This window comes from Aythya fuligula, chromosome 4 (genome assembly GCF_009819795.1).
Source record: "Aythya fuligula isolate bAytFul2 chromosome 4, bAytFul2.pri, whole genome shotgun sequence".
Lineage (NCBI taxonomy): Eukaryota > Metazoa > Chordata > Aves > Anseriformes > Anatidae > Aythya > Aythya fuligula.
In genome coordinates, this window is record NC_045562.1 from 74,754,002 (window position 1) to 74,774,295 (window position 20,294).

Sequence of the window (20,294 nt, forward strand, 5' to 3'; positions counted from 1 at the left end):
AGCCCCAGGATGTGCACGGGGCCGTGTCCCCTCCCCGGGTGGCACCGATGCCTCTCCGTTGGGTTGTGCCATGGCAGAGCTGGTTTCTCATCTTTCTCCCTCCTGGCTGGGATGCAGAGGATCAGAGTTGGGTTTCCAGCCAAGCACAAAGTCTCTGAACCCCACTGCTCTGCCAGACCCCCCAAAATCCCCCCATTTCCTCCAGCTGCCCTTACGGTGCAGCACCAGCGGATGCACCAGCGTGGGCACGGCCCCTTAAACAGGATCAGGGGGTCAGGAAAATGCATGTGTGCTTTATTCATGGATATGTTTGAATATTGACTCGTACAGAAGAGATAAGTACAGGCTATACCCCGGCCGTACAGGCAGACACCACCCATCCTCCCCTCGGTGCTCACACACACCTCACCCTGCCACCCGCGGGGTTATTGCTCCAGCACCGTTTTCCCTCCCTGCTCATCCTCTTGTTTTGGCCATGACGTGGTGTTTGTACACACAAAACATCTCACAGGCCTTCAGGATGCAAGGAACTGCCAAACCACTTCGAAAAACGCCACAGAAAGAGAGTTCAGTGGCTACAGAGGGTTGGGCTGGTCAATTATTTATTTTTTTTCCCCTCCGTTTTTCTTCTTTGTGCTTATGGAAGTCCCCAGGTAGGGAGTGATTCCCAGCAAGTCGTCTCCCTGTCTCTCTGGGCTCACTCAGTCCTTTCCCTTTACAGGCAGCTGCTGTGGCTTCGGTGGTCCATCGAGAAGCTTAAAAATGAAGATCCGGGGTTCGCTTCGTGGTGCTCAGCGGAGCTGAAAGTTCTCCAAAAAAAATCCCTTTTCACAAGGGAAAACAAACGGTCTGTGCCCTCCTGTTGGGGGGATGTAATCAGGTCTCCTACCTCCCAAAGGGCTCCTCAGAAAACATCTTTTTTTTGCAAAGTTTCGTTTGTGAATGCACTGGGAGGGAGAGCGGACGTTAAACATTGGCAAAAAGGGTGAAATGGTCAGGAAAATTCATGCAGGTTTTTGGATTTATTTGTTTTTTTGATCTCTACACGGCATTACCACCCACCCCATCCGCTGGCCTTTCCCTGCTGTGCGAGGCTCGCTGCTCCTGCCTCGCTTCGTCTTGGAGCATCCCCAGAGCCCAGGAGGAGGCAGAAGCTGGCCTGAGCCATGGTTTTGGGGATTCAGCTTCCAAATCTCCAGCACAGGACAAAGGATGAGGACAGCGAGGCCATTTCAGACCTGCAACACCAACTCTGCTTTTCAGACCCCTCCACCAAGACCATAACGAAGACCCAACTCGCCCTCTGGATTTGGCAGGGATCCCTACAGACCTTTACCATTTTTTTCAGCCTCCGTGATCCGATCCGCGGGGGTTGGCTGTCGCCTTCTGCAGCCCGAGGGCACTTCTGCCATCCTCCCAAAACTGAGGACCTGAGAAGAGCCCGAAATGGGAACCGGGAGTCTCTTTGGCCTGCAGTGCTCGGGGACAGCTCACATCCTAAAACGCCTTTAAAGAGTGATAGAAATCCAGAGGAGATGCCAGCGCCTCTGAGAGTGGAATGGTTAGAAACAGGTTAAGATAAATCTGCCAAAAAGTGTAAACAGAGAGGATCCTGCTGTGGGACGTGGTCATGGAGCAGGTGACCCCTGGAGGTCTCCTCCATCCTTATCAACCTGTATTAGGGTTCTCCACGTCTGCTTCTCACAGCTTGCCAGCCCTAATGGTGAGCTGAAGCTGGCTTGCCAGCTCTCCTGGCCACCTAGGAAAAGCCTGCTTCTGCTGGTTGGTTATGAGAGAAGGAAAGGGCAAAGTGGCATTTCGACACCACCGCCAGCGACCACGAGACAAAGACCACCCCAATACTCAGCCCCTGCAAGGAGACTGAAGGCTGGTGGAGACCCACCTTGAGCATAGAGCAGAGGGGGAGGCAAGGAGAGCTGCAAAAGGCTGCTCTCCTTGGGGGAGACACATTGGCAAGGGACACCGATGCCCTGGGTAAGGGGAAAATGACTGCAGCAGCTCAGAGCCTGGCTATGGTGCTCCGAAGGGAGGTCAGGGATTTGGGGGCTGTGCCTCAACCTCCCTGGCTGCATTCCTGGCACTGGGTGAGCCTCCTGGCAGGGGAGGTTTTGCACATTTCGGCTCAGCCCAGTGCCTGGCATGCACAGCTTGGATTTTGGCATGTTTCAGGACCCTTTTAATGGTCCTGGGCTAGGACACCCAGGTGCTACAGCCCCAAGGACCTCCCAGGTGCAGCCCTGCAGTCAGGATGCAGCCAGGAGGGTTTCTGTGCATCCACAGATGTCCGTTTGGAAACAAGAATGGGCTCATATTGGACCAAAACCCAAAGGTTTCTCACCTTTGCAGTTTCTCAGCAAAGTCTAAGTATTAAAGCAAGGGAAGGTGTTCTGCAGGGAATGGAAATAAAAAACACTGGGCTTTGTCACGCCAGCTGCTGCTAAGCTTTTCCATGCATCTGTATGATAAAAAACTAATGTTGTTCCTTGGGGAAACATAAACCAAGGAGTGAACGGGCTGCTGCAAAGCTCATGGGGAAAACCTGGAGCTATTCCTGTGCCTCCCCGTGGCCATCAACCCGGGTGAGCATTTGTCCTGGGAAACCTTCCCACCCTTCCTTCCCATCTTCTTCATTGGCTGGATCTAGCAAGGGGATCAGCTCCCCAAAGGGCACAGGGAGACCTCAGCTCTCCTCCTCAGGGGGAAGACCCTTGAGTTCTCACATATCCCAAAGCCACACATTTGCCTTCTTGTGCCCTGAGCAACCAGGGCGAGGTTTGTCCTCACCATCCCTCCTTCTGGGTGGGTCAAGCACCAGCCTTGGCTTCAACCACCTTGTGGCTGAGCAGCTGGCACTTGATGGGGACACTGTCCTTCACGAGCCAACCTGGACACAAACGAGTTCCTCCACCAGCTCTTCAAGGAGGGGAACTGCAGCAATCCTACTGGTGATGTGATTTATGCCTTGACCTTTCTGGAGACTGGCTGGATTTCTGTCCACATGGTGGTAGCTAGCAAACCTCTTGTATCCTCTCCCTTCCTTACAAAGATAATGATGTCCCCAAGTGATATCTCTTTGCCAGACCAAGTGATGCTCAGGTAGCTCGTGAGAACAGGCTGTGTTGCACCCCCATAGAGCCCTACCCATGGGATCAAATTTACCCTGCACAGAGATGGCTCAGAGTGGGCTTACATTGCCCCCTGACTTCCATAACGAAAAAATACCTACCCGAAACGCTTCACGGGACCAGTAAATAGAGATGCTAGGGTTGGGACACGAAGAAAGGCAGCCATAAACAAAACACCATGCGTGTCTCTTCCTGAACACCATCGGGACATGCCTGCTGCACGCAGGTCCCTGTGAGCCTGTTCGGTTTGTGGCCACATGCACCACCCCGAGGTGCTTCAGGTGAACAAATCCAACCACCTTCTCACCAGCAGCTCTGGTTTCTTCACTCCGAACCAGGTGGGCTGCCCTTTGGGTCCCAGACCCAACCCTGGAGATGGTCTGAACCACACATCATTGACTTGTCCTGCCAAGAGCCCCACACCGTGAGGAAGGGCTCCAGGAAACCTCCTGGCAGCTCAGCCAGAAAAAGTCTTTCCCCTCTTGGCCGGGGCAGGCAAAAGCTTTTCCTCTGCAGCTCTCATTTCTTGACTCAACTCTCTCCTTCAGCTTTTCCAAGGGAATTGTCTGTGGCTCTGGCCCCAATCCGCAGGGAGCTGGAGAGACAACAACCGAGCTGTGGGAGTGAAAGGTGGCCAGGACCAAGAATGAGCTGGTTGTCGACAATGCTGATTGTATAAAACCAAAGAAATTGGCAGACGGGCGAGGAGGAGAAAGGGCCTACACGCTCACCTCTCCTTCCCATCCCCTCCCTCCTCCCCAGCCCACCCCCCCTGTCCCGAAAAAAGTTACTTGTCTGGTTGTTTTTTTTTTTAGAGAAACCGACACAAAGAGAGTCACTGCCTGGCGTGTGCCCGCCCTGCCTCACATCACCAGGAGGCTCAGCACGGCCAGAGATGGGAGAAGCCATGAGTGCAGCAGGGATTCTGCCCGGAGGGATGGAGCTGCAGGGCTGGAGGCCTCTGAGGACAGGCGAGTGGAGCCCCGCAGGAGCCGCTCCTCCCCGGCCACCTGCAAGAGAAAGGAGACAACACGGGGTGAGGAGCTGGGGTTGTTCCCCACATCAGTCTAGATTTCAGGTCTCCAAGCCCTAAAGCCTTCCTGTGGGTTTTCACGTGCAGGAGGAGACTCGGCCTGGCTCTAGACGTGTGGTGGTGAAGGTGGTGGTGGCACCAGGGTCATGGGCAGAGAACCCATAGGTCTGGACAGCAGGCTGGAGATGTCCTTTTGTAAAATGGGTACCTGAACACCTACTGTGAGCAACAGAGATCCATGCAGCCCAAGGAGTCACCGCTGGCCAGTAGTTTGATGTGGTGGCCTCTCCAGGTGGAGATGTCCCCTGGGTGTTGAAGGCATCACTTGCAGGTGATGGCTTGGATAAAAATCTCAGTGCAGGGTGGGGACCACCAGCCAGAAGCAAGATCTCCAAATCCTGGTTACCATTGTGGTTTTGGCCAGATGAATTTATCCTTTTGCCTTGCATGGCCACCAAGGCCCCAAAAAGTAGTAAGGGAAGCTGATACGTCTACACCTCCTCAGTTGATAACTGTTCAGTGGAAACAGGGTGGAGTGGAAAGATTTGGGTGTTTTCTCAGCAAAAGACACAGGGAAAGAGCTTTGAAAACCTGCATGTGGAAGCTCCCTGGAGGTATCAGCTAGCCCAGCACAAAATCCACACTCGGTCCTCAGAGTCTAGTTAACTGCAGCTTCTGTTACCTGTATGTTCAGTAAATCAGGGTCACTGTTAATTATTCAACAGTAAAATAATTCATTCTGAAGATTAATCTGGTGGGTGGCAAGTCAAGGTCGTTGCTTTTTACTTAATAATAAAATATTTAATGCTTATTACTGTCATCATCAGTAAATTACCCTGTTATTTGTTTTAGAATAATTTCAATTTAATATTAATTTGATACTAACAATTTGCTGCTGACTAGAACCTTTCAGCTGAGGTTTCCCAATGCTTAGCAAACTCTGGTCAGTTAATCCTCAACGTGTGACCTCCAGCAGATGAAATGCTTGTCTGAACCTACGTGGCTGCCCTCCAGCAGGGCAAGGGGCTGAACCAGTGCTCATGGATCCCTTTTACACTCCTGAAAAGCACAGGGATGCTCCCAGTACTCCTAGAAAACCCATGTATCTCAAGAGAACCCATGAAAGAAAGGAGATGGTGACCAACAGGCCAGAGGACAGCAAGGGATAGGATGGGATGGGATGGGATGGGATGGGATGGCATAGCCCATGGATTCAGGCAAGAAGATGTCAGGGCATGAGGAAGAGGATGATGAGGGACTCCTAAAGGTGGAGGGAAGGTTGGGTATCTGCACCTAGCTGAAATGACACGAACAGATGAGGGAGCTGAAATGAGGAGGGCTGGAAGCCATGGAGCAGGCATGGACAGAGCCAGGCATCCCCTTGGGGCCAGGCTCTCCTACCTTGGTTGGCTGGAGGTGCTCGAAGATGTTCTCTCTGAGGGTTGCCACAGCTCTGTTGGCGTTTCGCTCCTGCTTGTACATCTGTGTGGTGGGGGGGATGGACGGGGCCACGGCTGAGTTCAGGTAGGTCCCATTGCCAAAGGCCAGGATGGCGTTTTCTTTGTGTGAGAGAGAGATGGAGAAAAGCATCAGCAGGGGAAAGCACACACCTCCTTTCTCCAGCTTTCTTTGGCTGCCTGTCCCGAATGACATGCCCAAGGACCTTCAGAGCTCCTTTGCTGAAACCCCAGGGAGGATTTGGGCACCTACAGCCTCCAAAGGACTAGGTCACCTCCGTGTCCTTGCTCCCCAGACCTTTACAGGGAGCCTCACCAGCCTGTGGGCAATGCTGCTGGAGGATTCCTGGCGATACTCACGGAGACAGATGTTGTCGGTGAAGAGGCGCAGAAAGCTCTCGCACTCTTCCTGCCGGTTGCCACTAGCGTTGCACGTGCACCAGGGGGCTATGCTGGAGGTCGAGTTGTCGATGTAGTTGGGAGTGATGGGGCTGCCTGCGGGAAGGATGAGAAGTGTTACCACAAAGCTGGTATTTCAGGAGGGGACGGGACATTTCCCTTTTTTGCCTTTTTTTCACCACTCTACCAACAAAGCCTTCAGTCGATCAAAGTGGGCTATCAGCCTAAGGAAGGGGCAACTCCTGAGAGCTCATGTTCCCAAATAACATTCAAAAACTATATGTGAACCTGTGTCACATCGTCACTAGAAAAGTCACAGCCTCCAGAATGGTCAGAGACAACAAACAAGGGATTAAACCACAAAGAAATCTTGACCCAAAGAGCTTTCAATTTATCCCTTGGGATGGATCAAGTCCAGCACATTGGTGCTTCTCTTTGGACTCTGGCTGTGCTCATGCTAACAGCTGCCAGCTGGGTCTCTGCAGCATCTACAAACCAAATCTGACATCTGCAATCAGCAAGATGGCAGGGGATGGTGATTTCCCAGGGCATCACCAGCAATGGGATCAGGGAACACCCACCAGAGCAGATACCTGGGGTCAACCCATCATCCTGAACTTCTGTTAGGGTGCAGGTTTTTTTCTGCCTCTGCTGCAACTATCATAAAATTACCCAATGCTCATGGCTTGGGCACAGCAGAGAGAAAAACCAACAATTCTGTGCGCTCCCAGCCTCGGATACCCACCTCAGAGCTTTTAGTGGGCTGGAGTACAGGCGATGCTTCCCCCCAAGGGTGGGAGGGAGAGCAGCTGAAGGATAAAGTATGAAACATGAATTATGGAGCCCAGCTCACCTATGATGCCGGTGTACGCCAGCAGGCAGGCAGCATAGCTGTCCCTCCGGCAGCCACTCGCAGCCTGCAGGGATGGCTGGCAATTGAACTGGAACTCTGCGTAGCGCGACCTGACAGAGAGAGAGCACAAAACGGGACTTATTAGCACTTATTTGGGGCAAAATGGGACATAATCGCGCACTGGAGGTGTCAAATGTGATTGCACAGAAGGGGATGTGTTCACACGATCCTTTGCTGCTGCAGTTGTTGCTAAGCTGGTTTGGATAAATATCACAGGTTTTCTTCTCTCCTGCCCCCTCCAGCAATCCAGAAGTGGGTTTAATCACTTGGAGAGGAGAATGAATAGGTGCTGTAGGTCGTGTTTTACAGGCCTCCCCTGGGACTGCAAGAAAGGTGCAGTCTTGGAAGTAATGTTTGTTTTCTGATGTACGAAGCTGATTTTCCGAGGAAGAGCTGTTGTAGGCAGCGAGGGAATTCGTTCCCTACTGCCTTTACCTGACTTCTGGGTACTAACTTCCCCTAGAGACCTAAGCCTTCATTTTTGGACTGAATTGCTGAGAAAGAGAATCACTCTGGCCCAATTTCTCTCTCTTCAAAGATTATGTTCTAAATGTAGCCGAGGACATCTTCAAATTAAGGGCAATGCCCCAAGGCTCAGATATGCTCTAACCATCATCGTGGCTGTTGCCACCTCCTCTGCTACAGGCAGGAGATGTTTGGACTCATTGGAGCCTGTGGAGCAGAAGGTGCATGCCATGCTCCTCTCACCTCTGTTGTGCCTTGAGTTTTGTGTGGTCTGGGTAAAAACAACAAATGGCTCAGAAGAAAGGGGCTTTGAGACCCAAACCTGGTCTTGTTGGGACCCTCCAGGCTGTGCGAGGAAGCAGGTGCATCACTCATATGTGACCAGGTGCTCCTTGCATGTGGCTCCCCTGCTCCTTGGGTGGATAAGCTCTGTAAATCATGCTGCCAGCCAGGTATTTGACACCCAGTTCTTTAGGGGTGGCTCCATTGTTGGCACATCTAGTGGCATTTGGATATTGCAGGATATCCAAGACATCTACATGGGGCTTTCAGGTAGGACATACTACTGGATATACAGATCCATGAGGCAGGCAGCCAGGGCCCAATTAAGATGTCCTAAGGTTCCTCATATAGCATCAACCTCTCTCTCCTGTGCCACGGCCAGGCAAAAACACTTAAAAAATTTATGCTGTATTATTTGGAGGGGGGAGATGTGGATTGCAGTTTTGTATCATTCACGTTAGCAAAGCCCACACCTCCAAGCAGGGAAATTTGAGAGGTTATGAATGATAAGAAGCTGCAAGAAGGCTTAGCAGCACAGGCAGAATTAGCCTGGAGTATTTTACTCCTCTAAAGTGCCATGATGTGTTGTTCCTGCCTCTCCTTGTGGTTTCTGCACTGCTGCCTTTGACCGGGTCACACATCAACCCCTTGCTCCCGCCGTGTCTCTAGAGGATGTTTTATATTATATATTCAGAGACCAAGGAACCAGATAATTAACAGCTGTGCTGCTTGCAGGAAATGGTTTCCAGCCTCCTGGGAAGCAACACTTTCCCCTTTGATCCTCCTCTTCCCCCCTGGGTCCACTTGCCTTGTTAGGGAGAGGGCAGTACCCCACAATTTGGGATTCCCTAGGTAGCTGGGGGAAATCTCCAAGTAAGAGCTGGTGTGGCTCAGGGGCTTTGCATCTTTCAGAGTCAGCTTCAGCTCTGCTGCTCAGTTTTTGTCCATTAGCAGCATATTTGGGTGCAGAGGGAGGAAGGCATTAATGCTAGTCCACCTTTCCAAAAGGACATGTGCTGCCCTCACTTCCCCTTCTGAAAATACAAGGTTTGTTTTAATGTACTTTAATGATGATGTTCTGGCAGTGGATGGCTGCTGGGAGTTCAGCTCAGGAAATCCCAAAACCCAGAATAATTAGAGGCTGGGATGGGACTGGGAGACGTGTCCTATGCTGGCCTTGCTCTTGTGCTCTTCTCTAGGTGTCTGCTCATGGCCACAGCTGCATGGAGGACACTGGGCTGGGAGCATCACTGCATGTTTGGTGTGGTACAGATGCTCTCACACCCTACATCTCTTGTGGATGGATGCCATCCACCCCAAGAGTTGTACGTGGATTAACCTTCTGGAATATCAAAGACCTTTTGAGAATGGAGGGGTAAATATAGTGGAACTGAAGGAAAATCATGTAAGGGGGGTATATGTGAGGTGCACATTAGGGCAGGTCCGTGCCTGCATGAGGCTGTGTGGACCCCACTCTGCATCCCTGCTTTGCTTGCACCTTCCTGGAGCTATTCCTATAGAAGTCTGTCTTTGGGACCGAATCCAAAACTGATAAGAGAGGTCAAAAAAGGCTCCAACACAAAGCTATGAAATCTGTTTCTCAAGGCCTTCCATATCAGGGTACGAGACCAGGAGATGGACCACGGGAAGGAATCACTCAGGCAGTGGCCTACATGGATGATCTGTGGCAAGATGGATGCGTCCACCACGATCCTCTAGCTTGGCCCACCAGCTCTCCACCTCACCCACCTGAACCTACCTGCAGACGTAGTTCTCCCGGCAGGAGTCCAGGGGCGCCAGGCAGTTGGGTTTCTCCTTGGACTCGTAGGAGCAGGCGGGAACGATGGTCTGCCGCCGGCGCTCGGCGCAGGCCGTGTCATCGCAGGGGCAGAAGAGGAGCTCGTGGGTGTACTCGGGCGGCACGCGGTCAAAAAACTTGCGCAGGGCCTTGTGGCACTTGGAGCGGTTGCAGGTGTCGGCCCGGGCCAGGCGGCGGATGCAGAAGGAGACGTACTCGGTGCGCAGCCGCTGGCACATCTCGTCCACGTTGCAGGCTTTGGCAGCGTCCAGGCAGCGGTTCACCTGGGTCACCTCGTTCTCAGAGCCTGGGGGGCAGCAGAAAATGGGGATGGAGTTCAGTGCTTGTCTCCCCTCAAGCTGCAGCACCCCGTGGAGACCTTGCTCCCATCCCGTTCCTGCTCGTGGCCACCTCAGGGTGGTCAGGATGCAGCCCACATTTGCTCCCCGTGTCCCAGCAGGGCCAAATCCCCTTTCTCCTCTCACCTTTCCTAAGAGGTGCCATGGCCACACAACAAACCTCATGCCTCAGAAACTGCTCCTAACTCCTACACTTAATAAAATAAAACTTTTCTCTACCTTTGGCATCTTATAGCACTTTATCACCACAAATTGACCACCCTGAGGCCTGGTGAGACAGCAGCCCATCCCAGCACCTGCCCAGCCACACAAGAGCTGTTTGGGTCTCACAGCCCCAAAACAACATTTTCCAGATCATTCCTGCCCAACATGTCCATGTCCTGAGCTTCAACCCTGTCTTCATAAGATGGAAATCATTTGAGGAATAGGTAATACGGAAAAGCATTTGTCTAATACTGATTCTGAAGCTGTTTCAAAGGTGGATGGAGCTCTGTTTGATAGCAGGGAAAATGTCACAGCATTGCTAAGAGTCAGTCAAGACATTAGGCTCTTTCTGATAGGAGAGATAAGATGAGGGTCCTCCAAGTGCAAGAGAGAAAATGAATTTGAAAGTGTTTTCCATCTCTGAATTAAGCCCATGACCTGAAGCACACTAGGAGGACTTTTTTCCCCAGCAGAGAAGATGATTTTTTTTTTTTTTTTTCCAGAGGAAAAATCCCCAAAATGAAAAATTTCTAATGCAGAGTCAAGCCCTGTCTTTGGCCAGGAGTTAAGACCAGCCAGTCACCACTGACAAGTTTTGAAAGCATTGACAGTAGCTCTGAGCACTTCAAAACTGGCTGCACTCCTTCATTTTCACAAGCGTTATCAGATGCTCCTTCTCTTAGCTGTTTATTTTCCCCTTCTTTTTTGTCTCCGCTGTTTATGGTGTGCTAAGAGATGAATTTCAAGTTTTGCAGGTATTTTGTGATGGGTGAAATTTTTTTGCGCAGTGTGTTCCTACCACAGAGGTGCTGCTCTTTAAAAATGCCTAGAGTTGAAGATCGCTAGAGCATCAGTTTACACTGGGGAGCTGTCAGCAAGTGTGTAGGAAACAGCTACTTGGAAGGGTTTCATTACCCATTCAGCTAATGAATCACAGGGAACACAGTAGCTTTTCTCCTGTTCCCACGCAACGACAGAGGATGTGCTTTTACAAATCACTACTACAATTAGAGAGGAGGGATATAATTCTGTTTGTACACTTCTAATGGTGGCCATACGTATTGTTTCTGTAAAATTGGATTAAAAAAACCTGTCACGCTGATCTGGTGTGGGGTCACGCGAATGAATGTCTTAAGTTTCAACAAGTTCTTTGGAATTTTGGGGGTATATCTGAGAAAGGATCCTTTGGCTATGCTAACCCTATAATTCTGTGCACTGGACAGGCACAGAGCAGCAGGTCATAAGGTGTGTTATAGACTGTGATGAGTATAAATAGGAAAGAAAAATTAAAACCAAAAACTTTATGTGCCTTATGGATGCTGAGTTCTTTGGTGCATATCCCTGCTGCTCCAGGCCCATTGGCTTTGCTGCTCAACCAGTTTCAGACTGCTTTAAACACCTGACTATGTGTTAATCGTGCATAAAAATCCCCATTCCTGGACTTTGCTTCACTCCGAAGAGCCCTGTAGGACCTCCAGTAAAAAAGGAAAAACTCTGATGACAAAGGCCACGACCCAGCAAACAGCTTTGTGCATGCTTCACTTTGCATGCTCGGATCAGCCGAGTGGAGTCAATAAAAAGACGTGAGGCCAGGGAGCAACACCCTTCCCTCGCTGGTTGGATTGTCAAGGGCTGATGGTTTAATTCAATCCTGGACATTTTCACCTAACAAGTGCCATGCTGTCGAGGGGACTGCAGACATCCATCAGATACAGAGATTCCTGGTTGTGCTCCAGCTGTGTCCTCCAGCCCAGCATCAGGTGTGTGGTCAGGAAGAGCTGCAACACGGCTGCTCTGCTGGCACATCTAAAGAGACACATGTGGAGCGCACAACCTGCTCCCAGGCGGGTAGTTTGGTGATAAAAATCACTGCCTGTAAAGCTTCCCCATGCCTGTGGTGCACAAGCAGAGCTGGCAGCTGTGATGTTGGTGATGGATGGCTTAATAGCTACCGCACTGACCTTTTAACTGAGGGGCTGAGGGTTCGTGCCCTCGAGGGGGTTAAAAGGTGTGGGGCAGCTCTGCTGACATTATTAAGGGGATTACATGATACAAAGCAGAACACGGGGCTGAGTCCTGAGGTTGCCCTCAGGGCATGGGGTTAAAAGCTGGGATTGGGATCAAGCCAGTAGGCTGGGCTGCTGACCTTTCTGCACACAGTCTGGCCCTGTGACTGATGTGGAAACACCTAATACCTAATGATATCCATCCAGCCAATGTTTCCCAGGGCTTCTGCACCACACAGGTCATCCACCTGCTGTAGAGAGCCAGCCCACTCACGATGGCTCATTGCAAGAGACCTTCCTATCATGCCCATGAAGAGCTTCAGCCCCAGTCCTTCACGGTATGGGCATAAAAGAGCCAAAGGATAAAAATTGCAAGTGCTTCTTCTGAGGACACGTTCTTCTACCAACAATCTAGCACAGGACTCATGGGCAACTCCTTGAAAGAATGGTTTCCAGACCGTAGCCATGCAATGCTTTATAAAGAGACCACGAGAGACCACAAGGTCTCATCTCATCAAGACCTCATCCCTAGCTCTTGATCCCACAGCCAGCTCCCCCTACTTTGGAGCAGTGTAGGGACATCTTCCCACCCACCTACCTGCTGTGATGGAGGCCAGCCGGACATAATCAAAGCCCCTGATGAATGGCTCGTAAGGAGAACTCTCCAGTACGTTCATGCCTGAGGGGGGAAAGAGAAGTCAGTGAGAAGGCAGCAGAAGACCCTGAGACATACAAGGTTCAACAGCTGCAGCATAGGTTGGCTTGGTGATGAGGTTGCATGCTCTCCAGGCCATAAGTGAATGGATACTCAAGGTCACAGGAAGAATAGGATGCAACTGGCTTTTAAAAATATATCACAACTGTGGGGTAGATCAGCCCGTCAGAGAACTGTTGAGTTTCAACTTTGTACAGCTCAAGTCCTGGGTCACCCTTCCAGGATTGCTGCTGAGGACACCAGACTGTAGCACAGGCTCTTGCTTATAGGCAGAGTTCATACCACCATCTCCCTACACACACAGGGTTTCCAAAAACATTCTTTTTTATTATTTATTTTTTATTTATTTTTTTCTTACTTTTTTGTATGGTTCTCCCAGGGTCAGAGGTCCTCACCTATTTCTAGGACACAGGTAGGGCTATGCATGGGGCTGCATCTGGCAACACACACGTCTACGTACTTACTAACACCTCTCCCCATCTCCCAAACAGCCCTTTCTTACTTGGCACAGAGCTAATGACCCACAGCTCCCGCAGAAACTTCCTCTCTCCATTTTTAAGTTGCTGGGAAGCTAATTTTATTCAATCGGTGCTTCCCTTTTATCTGCTCAATGGTCTGTAATGCCCCGTCACCCTGATAGATACTACAGAATATTATTGAAGCAAACAGCTCAGTATCTTTTTTTTTTTTTTTTTTTTTTTTCCTTTTATTAGACATTTAGATGGATACGGACAGCAGCAGCAGATGTACTGGCTGGGATAAAAGGACTATCAAACCTCTTGCTCTGGGCATATGCTGATCACCAGCTGCGGTCAGGAAGAAATGGCTCCCAGGGTACACAGCCCCGTGCAATTACCACAGGTGCATTACAAGGCAGCTTTACACCTTCATTGAAATATCTTGCATCGTTACTGACTGGAGAGGGGCCCATTTGTATGTTCCAGCATAGCAGTTTTATGTCCTGATGATATAGCACCTTATCAGAGAATTGTTATCGGGTTGTCATCATGTTATTGTGTCTCCAAATGGGAAGGTGGCTAAACACAGGCGCACTCAAGAGAAGCTGAGTAAATAGTACGCTTTGTAAATTCCCTGAGCACACACTTCCACAATTGATTTTATAAGAGGGCTTCTAGGAAGCTTTTTACAGCCTCCTGGGTATGTATGACTGAAAGACAGAGCCCCACACGGAGCACGTGGACTGGCTTCTTTTCTCAGTCAATTAAACATGTGTAAGGACTCGGAAACATGTGACTATTATGAGGTATATTTCCCCCGGGAAATTAAGGCAAGGAAATCAAAGGTTTGGGAGTGTGAATCTGCATTGCAAGTGAGCTTGGTGCTTGCACAAATGCAGGGCTCAGGCCATGACAGCAGAGGAGAAGTCGGGCAGACTCTTGGCAGTCTCCAATATCACCTTTCCCATGTTCTTCCCCAGGACAGAGGTCCCATGGCAGTGGCAGGACCCCATCCAGCTCCTACCCAGCATCTTCAGACCCACACCTGGCCCCCGTGCTCCCTGCCATCCTCTCCTTGCTCTCCCAGCAGTGGTCCCAGGGCAGTGGGAATCCTCCTGGCACCACTGTCCTGCACAGCCACAAGTCTCCAGCCCACTCATTACCAAGCCCTCTACTCTGCCTTGTGCTATTCACCCTTTGGCAAGCATCTCAAGTTCCTCTCCTTTGGGAAAAAAAAAAAAAAGTAAAATAATAATAATAAAAAAATCAATGTCCCTGAGTTGGAGCCAAACAGTTTTCTTAGACTGATGGTGGGGTTGTCCCATACCCTGCCCACGCTCACTCACTGAAGCTGTGCCCCCTCCAGAACAGATCTGCAAAGCTCCCATCATAAAAAGGCGATGGAAGCCAGGCCACCTGGGAGCTGCTGGAGTGATGGAGAGGGACCCAGCTGTGTCTGCTAGCGTGGCCAGGAGACAGGAGCTGCTTTATGAGAAAATCAGGGGGAGGAGGAGGCGGGAGATGGACCGCGTCCAAAACTTCAGCCCAGGAGGGTCAGCGGGGAAAGGGCTGTGACTCAACCTGTTAAGATGAATGGAGGGGCTGGATTGCTCCCTCTTCCCCAGGCTTCAATGCAAACAACTTCACTTGGCAAGCAATTAGGGGAAAGATTGGATCCTAGGTGGTGCTGGGGCCTCTTATTCCCCCTGTCAGTGCAAAGCACCATGCTCTGCACCCTGCAAGCTGTGCTACTTGAAAGCTTTCCGGGAACTTGATCAAGCAGTTCCCATTCTGGCAAGCCGGTGCTTTATGGTCTCCATCCTCTTTGTTTTGCTTGGCCTTTTGGCCTGTGTTATCACCCCTGTACCTTCCCTTTCAGCTTTCAGCCAGCAGTGTTTTATTAATCTATTTTGCAGCCTATGGTTGGAAGGTTCTGTTTTATTCCCCGTTTTAATTTTCATGGCGCATAAAATACCCACCAGCCTGACAACGAAGAGTTATGGCCACGGAGGTGCAATTTTATGATGACTCTTAAAAAACGTCAAAATCCAAACTTACTAAATACTGGCTCTGGGAACACTTTAAATTCCAACTTGATGTCACCAGCCCCAAATCTTCACTAACCCAAAGACACCGGTGCACTTGAGATCCTCCAAGAGAGTGATTTGTTTTAAATTCACACTGTTTTTTTCCTCGGTGCCCAGACTTTGTATAGTGTTTCAATAAAATCTGGAGCTTCAGGTCTTGGCTAGAGTTCTTCTATTTACATGCAAAACATGCCATGCATTTCCCCAGCAAATATCTCAAGATATACCGGGGACATTGTGGAAAAGAAGACAACTTATAAAAAAGGAAGGAGGTGTCTCAGGTTTTTGGGATTGCTTTCCTCAAAATGCCATTACTCTGGGGGTCAATAGTTCTTGAGAGGGATCGGGATATGATATAGGTGACCTTTTCCTTTTTTGCATTGACTTCACAGAATCACAGAATTGAAGGGGTTGGAAGGGACCTCAAAAGATCATCCGGTCCAACCCTTGACTTGGGTTCTGGGGACCTCTACAGAAAGCCCCAGCAGCAGTTTCTTTTTAAGAAGACCATGAGAAAAGAGCACCCACCCAACTGACCTTCCATCAGCGTGTGGTGGATGCTCCAGTAGACGCTCAAGCAGTGCTTCTCCTTCTTCATGCCCCGCTTGCACTTGCAGCCATAGAGCTGGCTGGAGAGCAGGGCAGTCACCGTGCTCCGGCACTGGTTCTTGGCGTCGGGGCCCAGCTTGTTGGCTCCGTTGCCTGCGATGCATTGCCGGAGGGTCCTGAATTTGGAGCTGCAGATGGGGTCGTTGGTGCAGGACTCGCCTGCTTGGAGGCAGTCCCTGCTCGAGCTGACAGCTTCCGCCATACCTTCTGCAAGAAAAAGGGAGAGGGGGGATGTGAGGGTGATGCAGCAACCCCAGGGATGTTCATCTTCACTTAAAGAGATTGAAATCACCCTCTTCACTACCCACTCTACAAGCACTGACCGAGTTTCTGTAGCCCTTAAGCAGGTGGGTGGCTCCCCAGCAGGTTGGCTGGGGGTGTAAATGCCCATGATCACCACCCCTACTCAGGAGCTGCCCCATACGAGGGTAAATATTTTACCTGGCCAAGTGTGCTTCAGCATTGCCCAGCAGCATCAGAGAGGAGTGAAAGCAGAGGACTGGGAGAAGGGAACCTGGATGTTGAGGAGGCTTGGCTCAACCTGAGCTTCAGCACTCCAACCCAGCCCTCTCTCCCAAAGTTTTGGGCCACCAGCAGCAGAGGGATGCACGTGGCCTCCCACACCTCTGGTTGAGGAGCCAGAAGGAGAGGTCACCTTCATCCTTGGGCCCAGGGTCTTCCTGCTTTGAGAGAGGGACCCCAGATGGGGTCAGCATGGAAGCAGGAGTATACATGCATCTGGTTCCTGATGCTTGTCCTTTCCTGCTTGGAGCACAAAAACCTCTCCGAGCCCTTTGCTCCCTCACTTTTCAATTTCATCTCCATCCTCCAAAGATAAAGGAAGCCCAGTCCTCCCGGAGACACCACTCACTCCTCCTTGCACATGATTTAACCCTGCCCACACCTTCTTGAAGCTATGAGCTGCCCCATGTGGAGTGTTTTGACATGGATTTAGCACACACGTGTCCCTTGTTCATTGTCACCACCTCCCCAGGACTCCCACTGTTTTATCTCGGCTTTTTCCAAGCTCCTGCGAATTCTCCTCAGAATTACTTGTGAAAACACAAAGTGCTGCTCTGTTCCCCCTGCTGTGAGGACAGAGAAAAGCACAGGAGGAAGGCATCAGTGCTACCACACACCAATAAATTAAATATGCCCAGCAGGGCTTGGTGCTGCTGTGTCCCCATGGCCTGCAGCAGACCATTTCCATGCTATTAAATGCTCTTCCACTCTCCAGCTGGCTGGCCACATCCAGACTGACTGCTGGGGACGGGTCCTGGCCTAGGATCACTCCAAGGCTCATGTAAGCATCGCTGCACCCTGGCAATGATGGGGCCAGAGGCTCAGCTGTGCTCAGCGGGGCACGGTGGCACCCATGGTGGGGACAGCACAGGAGACAAGGAGAATTGCATTCCTTCCAGTCTTTGTGGTGCTCTGGAGTATGTCAACATGGGTCAGGCACGGCTGCACCATGGCCTGGGGGAGTGGTGAAGACTGGAACCCAGTTTATGGCAGGGGAGTTTCAGTCCTCACGCCTGTAAATGTGATCTTTGGATTCTGCTACACTATAAAAGCAGAAAGTGCTGCTATGACCTTGAAGGAGGATTTCTCAAATGGTTCCCAAAAGGGAATCCTTACCCCCCAACATGGCTCATTTGGATGGGAATACATTACAGCTTCATGGGGTAGACAAAACAGGGAGCTCTTCTCATGTTGAACCCCTCCAGGGTCTGCTCCTGGTGAGAGCCAACTCGGACAACACCAACAAATTCTGTCTCTGAAATGTGGCCCCCAGGTTTCCATCCCTGAGAGCTTTATGAAATCTCCACTCCCTCCGATTTCCTATTGATTCCTCCATGGGATCTCTGTTCCCTCCTTCCACCTGCTGCCTCCCAGGCCCTGAATTTCGGCACCCTCCTTGCCTTTGCTGCCCTTCTCATGCAGGACTTGAGCCTGGTGCACTCATTCCCCTTCCTGGCAGTGGCAGGGTGTTTCCTTAGAAGCTGCTGTTTCTGTTGCTCTGGCTGATTAGAGTGGAAGGTAGCAGCTGGAATTCAGATATTTCAATTATGTTTATTACAAACTTTGGGTGAACCCACCAGGAGGTTTCTCCTGAAACAGCCCAGTGGCAGCCCAAATGCAGAAACTTTTGTCAAACTCCAGACTATTTCGCGGTGCCTCATGGCCAATGACAAGCTTTCAGTTATCACAAATCTCACAACACCTCAAATTTGAGTTCCCCTACCCCTGATTTATTCATAGACCTGGTTTGTTTAGCATTCAAGGCTTGTTCGGATCTGCCAAATGTGGAGAGAGAAATTATTTCCAACACATAGGAAACTCTGCCTTGGGCTGTCATATCTTGAAGAACTCAGAACACAAGGAACCAGTTTCCTTGAAATATCATTTGGTCTGCAATTTCTCTGAGATCTATAAAGCGAGCCGGAGCTATAGTCTCTGCTTTCAGGCACTGCTGAATTTTCCATGCACAACCTTTCTGAGCAGAATCTATAGGAAAAAAAAAAAAAAAAAAAAAAGAAAAAAGAAAAGAAAAGAAAAGCATTTGACTTATTTGCCTTGACTTACTCCAAAGGATCTCCTCTGGCCTACGATAAAGCATGGCAGGTTTTATTCTAGAAGAGATGACTTTGTCAGTGTCATGTCAGCTGCTAAAAAAGTAACTTAAAATAGGAATTATATCCTTCCTTCCACCTCTCTGCTACATGAGTGGCAGACGATCCTCCCCAGGACAGATATAAACACAGCCAGCCTGTAAAAGCTGTAAAACACTTTGGGATCCCACTTTAAATAAATCAAGCGGATTGACCATTTGAGAAATTTCCTGCAAAATTTTAAGTAAATATATCCTCAAGCCGAGGCTTGCTTCGCAGAACAAAGGCCGGGGGTGAATATTTACAGCCCAAGCCTGGGGCATAAAACACCACCAGGCTTTACAGCAGAGGTGCTTGAAGCAACTTTAACTGGAGCGTCACGAATGACCCGCTCCATAATCATGTCACTTAAAAACCAAATCATTCAGGGGCTTTTATTGTCAGCGACGTCTTTGCAACTGAGACAACATAACACTGCGTTTTTCCTCCTCGCACTACCCCTGAGAGAGTAATTTTATGCAACATTAAGAGAGCGCCTCTCAGGGAAAGAAAAAAAAAAAGGTAAAAAAAAAATCTCGGTGACATAAAATAGACAGCGCTTGCTAACAGGCAGGGACAAAAGCAACATTAGGTTTTCTCTCCCATAGGCAAAGCAGCCCTTCTGGTTTTGCCTTCAGAAATAGCACCTTAATGATGCTCCACCATGGGATTTCTCTCCATATCTGCCCCTGGTTGATGGGGCTGGGTGTATGTGCCGGGTTGTGCGTGGCTTGGGCTTTTTGTGCCTCTGCTTTTCTAATAGCACAACTTCCAGCTCCCTCTGCTCTCTTTAAAAGCCCATTTGTCTGAATTTTTATTCCTCGCTTGCCGCTAATTTCACGCTGTTTACGGTGGGCAGATGGGGTAATGAGTTTATTTTCACATCCTGTTTGCAGCGCTGCTCCACATCTGTTTCTGCTCTTGCTTACCTCGGTGACACTCACATAAAGGCACTCCTAATGTGCAGCAGTAAGAGAAAAACCTGGCTCTTCCCAATGCCTTAACAGAGCCCTGCTTCTCCTGCAGCAGGTCTCTCAAAGTGCACTTGGTTGGACCAGGAGATCTGACTCTCCTTCAAGGAGATTATTTCCTTCACCATGCAAATGCAGCAGGGTCTGGGGTGCAGAAGTGTGAAGGTGACACCGCGTGCCAGCTTGGAAATGGCACACAAAAGGCTTTGTGTAACAGAGCACTGCCACCAGACCCTGCTATGCTAACTTTCCAACCCCTCCTGCAGCAGGACAGGGGGTGCAGACGTTTTAGGAGGCACCACACCGTGTTTTATGGTGCTGTCCAACCTGGGGTTTTGGCACACCTCCCGTTTTTTTGTATGTCTTTGATATGAATCCATGCACAGTGCTAGGAAGTCAGTCACTATTAGAGAGACAAGCTGTTGACTCCAGATTTTATTATTTTTTTTTCTTTTATAATATTTGCTGCTTAGAGGATGACAACCATCCAAAATCTCTAGCAAGGCAACAGAAGTGGTTTATTTCCCATTTAGGTTTTAGGAAGCACCAGGCTGGGTCAGATTAAATCTGCAGGACAAATATTGGTGCTTGACAATAGGTAACTGCCTGATAACCAACCTGGGGCTGTCAGAAATAATTTGTTACTCACAGTTTTCCTGGAGTGAGAAAGGATGGGGAAAGGAGTCTGGAAGAAATATTCATAGAATTTCCCAAATATTCATAAACCAATAGTGATGAATG

At 49.9% G+C, this 20,294-nt stretch overlaps 1 protein-coding gene across 1 annotated transcript in view; it reads right to left on the reverse strand.

The window, feature by feature from the left end:
- Positions 1-273: 273 nt before the first annotated feature.
- Positions 274-20,294, reverse strand: part of GFRA4 (GDNF family receptor alpha 4) — a 68,489-nt gene continuing 48,468 nt past the window's right edge. Inside the window, exons 2-8 of the mRNA XM_032186598.1 lie at positions 15,860-16,138; positions 12,661-12,741; positions 9,455-9,800; positions 6,889-6,998; positions 5,997-6,131; positions 5,581-5,738; positions 274-4,156 (exon numbers count right to left, since the gene is read on the reverse strand). Of these exons, the coding sequence (XP_032042489.1) occupies positions 4,010-4,156; positions 5,581-5,738; positions 5,997-6,131; positions 6,889-6,998; positions 9,455-9,800; positions 12,661-12,741; positions 15,860-16,138 (1,256 nt within the window). The 3' untranslated portion in view covers positions 274-4,009. The remainder of the gene's footprint in view (positions 4,157-5,580; positions 5,739-5,996; positions 6,132-6,888; positions 6,999-9,454; positions 9,801-12,660; positions 12,742-15,859; positions 16,139-20,294) is intronic.